The 12,662-nt window shown below is 41.7% G+C and overlaps 1 protein-coding gene across 2 annotated transcripts in view; it reads left to right on the top strand.

Annotated features, from left to right (window-relative positions):
• Positions 1 to 12,662, top strand: part of SLC11A2 (solute carrier family 11 member 2) — a 142,463-nt gene that overhangs the window by 43,090 nt on the left and 86,711 nt on the right. For both annotated transcript variants that reach the window (XM_089692828.1, XM_089692835.1), the window contains exon 2: positions 10,002 to 10,082. In XM_089692828.1, the coding sequence (XP_089548954.1) occupies positions 10,052 to 10,082 (31 nt within the window). In that variant the 5' untranslated portion in view covers positions 10,002 to 10,051. The remainder of the gene's footprint in view (positions 1 to 10,001; positions 10,083 to 12,662) is intronic.

Genomic DNA, 12,662 nt, shown 5'->3' with positions numbered 1-12,662 from the left:
AATAATGTTTTAAGTAATTCTCTATTCATCTATATGTACTTCTGAATGTAACGCATTTACACGTAAGTCTCACAAGACAGAATGTTATCGATTGGATAAATAAAGCTAAATTCCAGACAAACTGCTATATACACCTTAAATCAGAAAAAATGTTCAACTAGAGATTACATAAATCTACATTAAGGCATGTTGTGTTAATACAGCCCATTCAGTTTATACTCTATAAGAATGTGAAGTATTATAAGTTTGGTAATAAAGCTGGAAGGATGTTAGCTAGACTGTGGAAGGACATTAGATAGTCCACTAAACTGGAGGAGGACTCAGGCCCCTTTACCAGCTCGTCTACACAGATTATCCATATCTTAGAAAAGTTCTATAGTGTACTGTAGAAGGTGGAATGGAGCATAAAATGAGGGAACACTTTTTGACAAATATACAATTGTTGATGGTTCATCCTTCTAAATTGGAAAGGTTAAACAGTAAAACAACAGCAGAGAAGATTGAGTATAATTAACCTCTTCTCATCGTGCCTCCCGGCCCTTTAAGGGATTTGTGATATCAGGAGGCAGGAAGCAGTTTATGATCATGTGACCGCTGTGATTAGTTGTCACAGCGGTCACAGGATCGGAAAGTGGTGAGGGGAGATTTTCTAATAGGCGTCGGTAACTGTGCTGGGTGTGGGCAGGGCGTGAGCTCTTGGAACGTGTTGGTTTACATCTGGTGCGCGAATATACGGCCTCTTGGCGTCACGGCCCACCTAACGAGAGGCCACATATTTGCGTACTGCTGTCACCAAGAGGTTAAACATGGCCTTGAATTTTTTTCAATGATTTAGGAAAATATTGTTCCAGTCCTTACTTTTTTGTATATCTTCATATAGGTTCATATTTGTATTCTAGTTTAGAGACTTTTATAAAACCCCTTCCAAAAACGGAAAAGATCTTACGGCATGTACTTAGCAGTAAAGGTCTGCACCACTATTATCTACACCAGTGTTTCTCAACCTTTTTTCATTCAAGGCATCCTTTAAAATTATGGACAGTCCCGAGGCACCCTTTAAAAGTATGGACAGTCTCGAGGCATCATATTCTAAAATGGGGTGCTTCAAGGCTGTCCATAATTTTAAAAGGGCATCCCATTCGAAAATGTGAAAAACTATTCTGATAGTTTTATATAACGCAGCAATATCCACACATGTAGGACTCCCAACATTAGAGTTAATTTATTCTTCCAAAGCGAATACACTTTTGCACATTGGAACTGACTAGTGTTCCAGTGTTTCTCTTCTCCCACAGTTTTTCTCCACAACTGAGCTAACCCCAGGACTGATGGAGAGGGGCGGGGGGAGGGGGGGTCAAACTAGGATGCTGTTCAGGCAGCTGACATCCTCTTTATCAACTGATGATGTCATTGGTTGTCAGGATGCCGGTGACTAAAAGGTCATAATGGTGTACGATGAAAACCTGTGGCTTTGTGAAACTAAAAAGCAGGCTTCTATATAAGTTTTGGGTAATTTTTAGACATTTTGCCAGGGCAAAAAACCTTAAGGCACCCTGATTAAGAAAAGCTGATCTACACCATTAGGCCTTGTTCACACCATATGTGCAGAAAAACGGATGGAAAAAACGCACAGATTTCACTTGCAGAAACATGAGTTCATATCAGTATTCATGCACAATTCAGGGAGTTTTACACATATTGCTGACTCCAGCACAAAAAAAAATTTGCATGCGATATTAGTGTTGTGGTGTGAACATGGCACATAGATAACAATTGTTTTCTTTGTGTCATTGCAGAATACATGCAGAAAAACGCGCATCTCTGCACTCTGGTGTGAACAAGGCTTTAGACAAAAACAATAATTATTTTTTAGGGTGCTTAAACCCTTCCACAGTATATCAATCTGTTAGTCCAACAGTTTTAAATATATAGAGTAAGACCACCACATTACAAAAGTTGGTTTTGCAATAAAGTTGTATTAGCCATATACATACAATATACAATTATTACAAATTAGTATGTCAAATCACATCAAGCATAATACAGGTATTCACTCAACTGTTAATACCAATTAATAAAATACATGCATGTACAGTATATGCAGTGAAGGAAATACCGTATTTTTCGCTCCATAAGACGCACCTGACCATAAGACGCACCTAGGTTTTAGAGGTGAAAAACAAGAAAAAAAAATATTCTGAACCAATGGACTGCAGACACAGTACAGGAGATGACCAGAGACTGCGGACACAGTACAGGAGATGACCAGAGACTGCGGACACAGTACAGGAGATGACCAGAGACTGCGGACACAGTACAGGAGATGACCAGAGACTGCGGACACAGTACAGGAGATGACCAGAGACTGCAGACACAGTACAGGAGATGACCAGAGACTGCGGACACAGTACAGGAGATGACCAGAGACTGCAGAAATAGTACAGGAGATGACCAGAGACTGCGGACACAGTACAGGAGATGACCAGAGACTGCGGACACAGTACAGGAGATGACCAGAGACTGCAGAAATAGTGCAGGAGATGACCAGAGACTGCAGACACAGTACAGGAGATGACCAGAGACTGCGGACACAGTACAGGAGATGACCAGAGACTGCGGACACAGTACAGGAGATGACCAGAGACTGCGGACACAGTACAGGAGATGACCAGAGACTGCAGAAACAGTGCAGGAGATGACCAGAGACTGCGGACACAGTGCAGGAGATGACCAGAGACTGCGGACATAGTACAGGAGATGACCAGAGACTGCGGACATAGTGCAGATGACCAGAGACTGCGGACACAGTACAGGGAATGACCAGAGACTGCGGACACAGTACAGGGGATGACCAGAGACTGCGGACACAGTGCAGGAGATGACCAGAGACTGCGGACACAGTACAGGGAATGACCAGAGACTGCGGACAGTGCAGGGAATGACCAGAGACTGCAGACACAGTGCAGGGAATGACCAGAGACTGCGGACAGTGCAGGGAATGACCAGAGACTGCAGACACAGTGCAGGGAATGACCAGAGACTGCGGACAGTGCAGGGAATGACCAGAGACTGCAGACAGTGCAGGGGATGACCAGAGACTGCGGACACAGTGCAGGGGATGACCAGAGACTGCGGACACAGTGCAGGGAATGACCAGAGACTGCGGACACAGTGCAGGGAATGACCAGAGACTGCGGACACAGTGCATTGAATGACCAGAGACTGCGGACAGTGCAGGGAATGACCAGAGACTGCGGACAGTGCAGGGAATGACCAGAGACTGCAGACAGTACAGGGAATGTCCAGAGACTGCAGACAGTGCAGGGGATGACCAGAGACTGCTGACCTTTGGGAAGGGAGGGGGAGCGGTTACCTGAATTTGACAGGTACCCGCTCCCACTTCCGCGGAGTTGCCTTTCCTCTTCTTCCCGGGCCGGCTTCTGTGACAGCCGGGTGCCCACTGCGCAGGTGCGAGAAGCACTTCGCTTTGTGAATGGCCCGGCGCCTTCTGGGACCTGTCTTGTGTCCCAGAAGACACCGGATCATTCACAAAGCGCAGCACATGCGCAGTGGGCACCCGGCTGTCACAGAAGCCAGCGCGGGAAGACTGTGCAGCGCTGGAGCGAGGAACAGGTAAGGCCCTGCAGGAGACAACAGCTGAGCGGCCGGCCCGGTATTCTGACATGGTGGTGCAAAAATACCGGACCGGCCGCTTTATATTCGCTCCATAAGACGCACTGACATTTTCCCCCCTTTTTGGGGGGGAAAAAAGTGCGTCTTATGGTGCGAAAAATACGGTAAGTATTTGATCCCCTGCTGATGTTGAATATTTGCCCACTCACACAGAAATGATCAGTCTAAAAATCAAATGGTAGGTGTATTGTAACACTGAGAGACAGAATAGCAACACAAAATTCAAAAGAAATGCATCTCTAACAAATTATGCACTGATTTGCATGTTCATAAGGGAAATAAGTATTTGATAGACATGCATTTATTTTGAATTATTTGTTACTATTCTATCTCTCAGTGTTACAATATACCTACCATTCGATTTTTAGACCGATCATTTCTTTGTGAGTGGGCAAACATTCAAAATCAACAGATGATCAAATACGCATTTCCTTCACTGTAGGTATAGTGAGCACAACTAAAGTCATATAGCAGCTGATGTACAGAAATACATGCAGGAATTTAGTATCCAATATGGAATAACGAGAAGGATAGCTGAGTTAGACCATGGTAAAAAGAGAGAGGAGGAGGAAAAACCCAACATTTCAGGAGTACAAAAGGTTCTTGAGAAAAGGGGTTTTATTTAATAATTTAATCTTTATCTAGATATCTTCATTCTATGTGATTGTTGAAATGAATTAAAATGGGAAAATAGAGATTAAAACTGCATTAGTTGCAGATGTGTTAATTTTTTCATCACAGCCAGGACATGATATAACGGATTCAAAAAATATTTGAACAATATAAGGGATTTTCAGGTTTGCCTATAAAATGTTTTAAAAGTGAAATATTACCAATTACAACTATATGCCATTGAAAATATGAACAACATACTCTGTGATAATGAAGGAATGTTCTGCCTCTCCAATCTAAGCACTGCAAGTGGGATTTCCAACTAGTCTATGAATGGGATGCCCTGCAATCTCAGTTAGTTTGGCAGACAGTGACTCAATCCAGATGACTTCCAGCAGATCGTAGAAAGTATTTACTCCAAAACCTGTGAAGATCATACAGATGATAGATGATAAATAAGATAAAGAATTGGAGATGTGAGCTGCACTTCAAATCACATTGTTTGAAAGAAGCCATCTTATTTTGATGGTGAGCTTAGCCCATCTTCTCTATCCTTTACAAACGTTACAAATTCTTCTTAAAAGAGAAGTTCAGGAATAAAAAAAAAAAAAACCTTACATACTGGCCAAGGTGAATGCAGCATTCTGCATCTGGCCCACTTCGCCTCTAAGACTGAGAACCGAGCAAAGACCACCCATTGCTTGGTTCTTGGTTGCCTTCAGCTCTGCTCAGCCCCTCCAGCAGTCGGATTCAGAATATTTTATTAATCCCAAGGAGAAATGATTAAGATACACTTATATTAAAGAAGACAACACAAAATCACAATAGCAAACAGAAACAAGATACAATAACAACAATAAAAATGCCAATAACAGCAAATACTAAATTAATACTATACTCTAATAATCCTATTAAAATGCTACATAGAATAAATGACACAGATTGAAAATTAACAGAAAATCAAACTACTGAAATGCAAACATTACTCACTGTGGAGGGGGTGCAAGCAGCTGGCCCAGGCCCTCAGCAGCCTGCTGAGTTGTGGGTCAAGAATGGATGGATGCCAACTTTAAAGTTGAGCCTGGACCGGATCAGGAATTCAGAACTAAGTGCACTTATGTAACCCACAGTAGAAGTAGGGCCAAATGAGCTTTTGCCCTACTTCTCCTTTAACCCCTTGGCACTGGCGCCTCCTGGACCGTTAAGGGGTTTGTGACATTGGGAGGCAGGGTGGGGTTTAGGGTCATGTGAGCGTCGTGATTGGCTTTCTCAGTGGTCACTTGATTGGGAAGGTCCCGATCACAAGTAGTAATCGGAACCTTTCTGTGAAGCGTCGGTAAATGTGCCAGGAGCGCGTAGGGCGCGGTCTCTCGACACGTATGTTTACTTTGGGTACGCAGATATGTGGATAATATCAAGCCATGGAGAGGCCACATACAGTCAGGTCCATAAATATTGGGGCATCGACACAATTCTAACATTTTTGGCTCTATACACCACCTCAATGGATTTGAAATGAACAAGATGTGCTTTAACTGCAGACTGTCAGCATTAATTTGAGGGTATTTACATCCAAATCAGGTGAACAGTGTAGGAATTACAACAGTTTGCATATGTGCCTCCCACTTGTTAAGGGACCAAAAGTAATGGGACAATTGGCTTCTCAGCTGTTCCATGGCCAGGTGTGTGTTATTCCCTCATTAACGCAATTACAATGAGATAAAAGGTCCAGAGTTCATTTCAAGTGTGCTATTTGCATTTGGAATCTGTTGCTGTCAACTCTCAAGATGAGATCCAAAAAGCTGTCACTATCAGTGCAGAAAGCCATCATTAGGCTGAAAAAACAAAACAAACCCATCAGAGAGATAGCAAAAACATTAGGCGTGGCCAAAACAACTGTTTGGAACATTCTTAAAAAGAAGAAACGCACCGGTGAGCTCAGCAACACCAAAAGACCCGGAAGACCACGGAAAACAACTGTGGTGGATGACCAAAGAATTCTTTCCCTGGTGAAGAAAACACCCTTCACAACAGTTGGCCAGATCAAGAACACTCTCCAGGAGGTAGGTGTATGTGTGTCAAAGTCAACAATCAAAAGAAGACTTCACCAGAGTGAATACAGAGGGTTTACCACAAGATGTAAACCATTGGTGAGCCTCAAAAACAGGAAGGCCAGATTAGAGTTTGCCAAACAACATCTAAAAAAGCCTTCACAGTTCTGGAACAACATCCTATGGACAGATGAGACCAAGATCAACTTGTACCAGAGTGATGGGAAGAGAAGAGTATGGAGAAGGAAAGGAACTGCTCATGATCCTAAGCATACCACCTTATCAGTGAAGCATGGTGGTGGTAGTGTCATGGCGTGGGCATGTATGGCTGCCAATGGAACTGGTTCTCTTCTATTTATTGATGATGTGGCTGCTGACAAAAGCAGCAGGATGAATTCTGAAGTGTTTCGGGCAATATTATCTGTCATATTATATTATTGTCATATTCAGCCAAATGCTTCAGAACTCATTGGACGCCGCTTCACAGTGCAGATGGACAATGACCCAAAGCATACTGCAAAAGCAAATAAAGAGTTTTTTAAGGGAAAGAAGTGGAATGTTATGCAATGGCCAAGTCAATCGCCTGATCTGAATCCGATTCAGCATGCATTTCACTTGCTGAAGACAAAACTGAAGGGAAAATGCCCCAAGAACAAGCAGGAACTGAAGACCGTTGCAGTAGAGGCCTGGCAGAGCATCACCAGGGATGAAACCCAGCGTCTGGTGATGTCTGTGCGTTCCATTCTTCAGGCTGTAATTGACTGCAAAGGATTTGCAACCAAGTATTAAAAAGTGAAAGTTTGATTTATGATTATTATTGTGTCCCATTACTTTTGGTCCCTTAACAAGTGGGAGGCACATATGCAAACTGTTGTAATTCCTACACCGTTCACCTGATTTGGATGTAAATACCCTCAAATTAAAGCTGACAGTCTGCAGTTAAAGCACATCTTGTTTGTTTCATTTCAAATCCATTGTGGTGGTGTATAGAACCAAAAATGTTAGAATTGTGTCGATGTCCCAATATTTATGGACCTGACTTTATTTGCGTATGTTCGGCGCCAACAGGTTAAACATAAAGATGTGAATCAGTTTAACGAAGCTTATAATTAGGTTTTTATGGCATAGGAAAAGACCACGTGTATCAATATGTACTCTTTCCCTGCCTAAAAGTAAAGGTGGTCTTGGTCTTTGCAATATTCGATTTTACAGTATAGCCTGTCTATTGAGATATGCCTTGGACTGACTAACATTGTCGTCAAGGTATTCTAATTTCCTCTCCCTGGAATCTTTCCACCTTGTTACATACTAAGATGAGAGACTAACATCCAAGTCTGAAGACTAACTTACTTTATAGGGATACAATAGTATCTTGGAGAAAGGTGAGGAAAAAAAACAGGGTATGCCTCCCTATGTATCAAAGATCTTGACAATTCAGGATAAGCCTTCATTTCCACAAAGTAAATATTCTGCAATTTTTCAGATCTGGAGGCAGAATAGGCTGATTACTGCATGCCAACTGTATCATAGTAATTCCTAGTCATTAAAGTTGAATGTTCCGAAGCAGAATTCTCTCTACTACTTACAAATATCTAGTCATCTAGGGTCCTGATGTGGGGATAGGTACTATGCATTCAGGGTGACCTTTTTGGATATGTTAAGAAAAGTTAGCTATGCCAGATCTGATAGATATCTTTTAAGTACTTTAAACAGTCCTATATCTAATTTGCAGTGGATTCATATACTGTATGTTTACTTACAGCCTGGAGAGCAATTGTGAGGCACTAGATTACTAATGCCTCTCCTATGGTGGCAAAATTATTAACTGATATGAAAAAAAAACTGGTCTACTGTATATTGTAAAACCAAATGTGGAACGCTCAAATCATATCCAAATTAATTTTTTTTTTTTTTAAAGGTGGAAACCATTTATACATGTTATACATACATACATACATACATACATATTTATACATGAATTTACTGTATGTCTGCAATTAAAGGATAATTTCATCTTTGGGAACGTGTTACATGATCCACCCATTTTTAGGGTGGAACATGTAACATATTCCCAAAGCTGCAGCCTCCGCCCACCGCCCCCCTCCCCCTTTGACAGAAGTACAGGGAGAAGTTCTAGCTGTCAAATTTATAAACTGGGCAGCCGTTTGGGGCTCCGCTTCTGTATGAATAAACTACAAGCCTTAGTGGCTGTTGGCTTGTAGTTCTCAATTAACTGCCATAGCGCTGTGATTCTTCCTGTCAGTATATCTGCTTGCCTTTACATCCCATACAAGCAAGCAGATATACTAAAAGGTCTGCAGGAGACCTGCAGGCACCAGCAATCTGTTGATCACTGTTGCAATGCTTTACAGGCTCCTGCAGGCAAAAATAACAAATGCACTTTTTTTTACCTGCAAGAAAAAGTGCATTTATTATTTTTGTGCAAAAGGTGAACTTATCCTTTAAATATATGACCAATAGTTTGGGCAATCGTAAACTTAATTTATAGCAAACATAGCAAAAATGCTTTAAAAAGAATTGTGAAATGTCAGAATGTTATTATAATTACGATGGAAGTTGTGGCTATTTCTTGGTATTGTACTATTCAGCAAATGGAAAAAAAATCTGAAGTTAAACTACACTGCTCAAGAAAATTAAAGGAACACTCTTTAATCAGAGTATAGCATCAAGTCAGTTAAACTCCTGAGATATTGATCTGGTCAGTTAAGTAGCAGAGGGGATTGTTAATCCATTTTTTCACTTTGATTTTTGGGGTGTCTTTGAATTCAGTCCTCTGTAGGTTGATCATTTTTATTTCCATCAAACGATGGGGCATCCTTACATTCCTAACACATTACTCAGGCCATATCAGTATAGATATCCAGCGTGATATTTTTCCCCATTGAGATCTGATGTGTTTTCAAAGTGTTCCTTTAATTTTTTTTGCACAGTGTATATGGGCTCATTTCCATCTTTGTGCTGTATTAAGGTGCATTGTGTTAAGGCAGCCCTTTCATTTGAATGGCCATTTTAATGCACCAAAAAAAAGGTTCTGTGCAGTGTTATGCACAGTACCTAACGTCATGCATTATCATGTGAATCCAGCCTAAATCTCCTTCAAGGAAAGGAGTACATAGGCATCTGTGTATAATTAAATCCCTGCCAGGATGTCCCTGCGTTCACACTGCTCAAACAAGACTACACTAATACTAATTTTATTTTTCAGTTGAAGCATTGGGTCATCCCACCATCAGAGTACATGGGAAGTGCTGAATCCTTTTTTTTTTTAAATATAAGTAAATACTTGTCTTATTCACTTGTTCACTTGACCCGTTCTAAGAAATGTGTGGCTAACTTAGCTAACCTGTCTGGAAAATGCCGGTTGCCTGGCTGTCATACTGATCTACTGGCCTCAATACTTTATGAAGACAGAGTAGGAGATCAGGAATTTTGACTTTGCTTCATGCTTGTTGCAAGGTAGTACCTCAAAAAGGATTGAAGCAGAGACAGCCAGATAATTGGAGCTTTTAGGAGGTCAAAAATGACTGGCTCCCTTTGATGCATTATGTTTCTATGGGACCTTGCTTTACATGTACAAACATTAAAAATATTTGCTTTACATTGTGTTCTTTCTTATTTTTTCAGTTAATGTGGCCTATCCAAAAGAAAGTGAATCGACTGTTACAACTGCCACCATGTCAGACCAGAGGTACCGACAATTAGATGGTAAGCTCCTGCACAAAATCCTCCAAATCATTGACTACAGAGTGCACCGATGCTAACCTTCTTTTAGCTGTGCAGATACAGATTATCCATTGGTTTTACATAGTTTTTTTTCTATTGAGATTATGTATTGAACTAGAAATGTTACAATTTCTGGAGAAATTGTGTGAAGAGTAGTCTACAACTGGAGTGGGTGGAGTAACTGGGTGGAGTGGCTTGAGTAACTGTTGTGTGGTTGGAGTGGCTGGAGTAACTGTGAAACGGTTTTGTCAGCTCCCACTCTAGTTTTGAACATTCCGCCATTCATTCCTATGGGACCAATTTCACCACAAAAACGCCAATATTTCGTGAACCATTCCTCGAAACGTTCCACAAAGTAATAGCACACCAATGGGGAACAATCCGCACATTTCGGTATATTACTGTCTATGTAGTGTATAAACTGTGGGAGGAGTTAGGGTGGTAAATTTGGCTATAATAAGAATATATATGTGAGATAACAGTAAGTGGTCTTGCCATGCAAGAACACTTAATAAGAGCTTTAAAACCTTAATCCATACAAACATTATCCTGATACCCTAGAGCAGGGTTTCTCAACCAGGGTTCCATGGAACCTTAGGGTTCCTCCAGAGGTTGCTAGGGGTTCCTTGACCAATGAGCGATTTCTGGCTCGAAGAAAAGTTCCCACTGACACTTATGATCTTGTTAGCTATCTGCAAGGGGGTAATTCTTCGCAATGTCCACAAGTGTAAGGAGCATCTTCTCACTGTCCTTCACACTGCTATATCATGTGTTGTAGATATAGTAATTTTTTAGCAGGGGTTCCCTGAGACCAGAAAGTAACTGCACGAGTTCTTGGTGTTAAAAAGGTTGAGAAAGGCTGTCCTGAGGGTGTACTGCACACAATTTCTGAGAACTGATCTGTATCAAACAGACTTCAGTATCTGGTAAGGAGCCTGAGAGCATTTGCTGAATGAATGTGATATGGCTTACTGCAGGTCTGGGAGAGGTCCTATAGTGGTGAGTATTGTTAGCAGTGGAGAGCAGGATGGAGTGCTTAGGTGGGAGGGGTGCCGCCTGCACTGCATAGTGCCTGAAGAGCCAACCTCTACAGTTCTCTGCATGCTTTCAGTTCTTCTTCCTGTAGAATAAGGATAGGATTTGTTTGAAAGCAAATGACAGTGAGATGCATGTTAAACTGCACTGAATTCTTTGATAAAAATAATATACCCCAATATTGGGTTTGACATATATTTCTGATCAGTAAAAATGAAGATACATAGGACTGTATGCTATTCTACTGAAAATGCTCAGACGTCTGTTGTTTCAAGTCACATTACGTCCCTCATACACACGACCTTGTAATGTAATAATACCCATTCTATATATATTGGACAGATAAGCATTGAGAAACATATTCTTAGACAAAATGTAGACTGCTGAACTCCCCTCAAAGTGCTAGCTGACAGATTGTTATGCTGATGCTTTGGCTTCAATATTATTCAGAGAGTGACCAGGGACAAGTACAGTGAGGAACAGAAGTATTTGAACACCCTGCGATTTTGCAAGTTCTCCCACTTAGAAATCATGGAGGGGTCTGAAATTCACATTGTAGGTGCATTCCCACTCTGAGAGACAGAATTTAAAAAAAAATTCAGGAAATCTCATTGTATGATTTTTAAAGAATTTATTTGTCTTGCACTGCTGAACATAAGTATTTGAACACCTGAGAAAATCAGTGTTAATATTTGGTACAGAAGCCTTTGTTTGCAATTACAGAGGTCAAACGTTTCCTGTAGTTCTTGACCAGGTTTGCACACACTGCAACAGGGATTTTGGCCCACTCCTCCACACAGATCTCTAGATCTGTCAGGTTTCGGGGCTGTCGTTGAGCAACATGGAGTTTCAGCTCCCTCCAAAGATGTTCTATTGGATTTAGGTCTGGAGACTGGCTAGGCCACTCCAGAACCTTGATATGCTTCTTATGGAGCCACTCCTTGGTTATCCTGGCTGTGTGCTTCGGGTCGTTGTCATGTTGGAAGACCCAGTCACGACCCATCTTCAATGCTCTGAGGGAAGGAGGTTGTTGCTCAAAATCACACAATAAATGGCCCCATTTATCCTCTCCTTAATGCAGTGCAGTCGTCCTGTCCCCTTTGCAGAAAAGCACCCCCAAAGCATGATGTTACCACCCCCTTGCTTCACAGTAGGGATGGTGTTCTTGGGATGCAACTCATCCTTCTTTTTCCTCCAAACACGACGAGTGAAGTTTAGACCAAAAAGTTCTACTTTGGTCTCATCTGACCACATGACTTTCTCCCATGCCTCCTCTGGATCGTCCAGATGGTCATTGGCAAACTTCAGACGGGCCTGGACATGTGATGACTTGAGCAGGGGAACCTTCCGTGCAATGCATGATTTGAAACCATGACGGTGTAGTGTTCTACCGACAGTGACCTTTGAAACTGTTGTCCCAGCTCTCTTCATGTCATTAACCAGCTCCTCCCTTGTAGTTCTGGGCTGATTCCTCACCTTTCTTATCAGTGATACCCCACGAGGTGAGATCTTGCATGGAGCCCCAGT

The sequence above is a fragment of the Staurois parvus genome, unplaced genomic scaffold (assembly GCF_062004578.1).
Source record: "Staurois parvus isolate SC_StPar_1 unplaced genomic scaffold, SC_StPar_1.0 ptg000023l, whole genome shotgun sequence".
NCBI classification, from domain to species: domain Eukaryota; kingdom Metazoa; phylum Chordata; class Amphibia; order Anura; family Ranidae; genus Staurois; species Staurois parvus.
The sequence above is the reverse complement of the archived record's forward strand: the minus strand, read 5'-3'. Positions and strand labels throughout refer to the sequence as shown.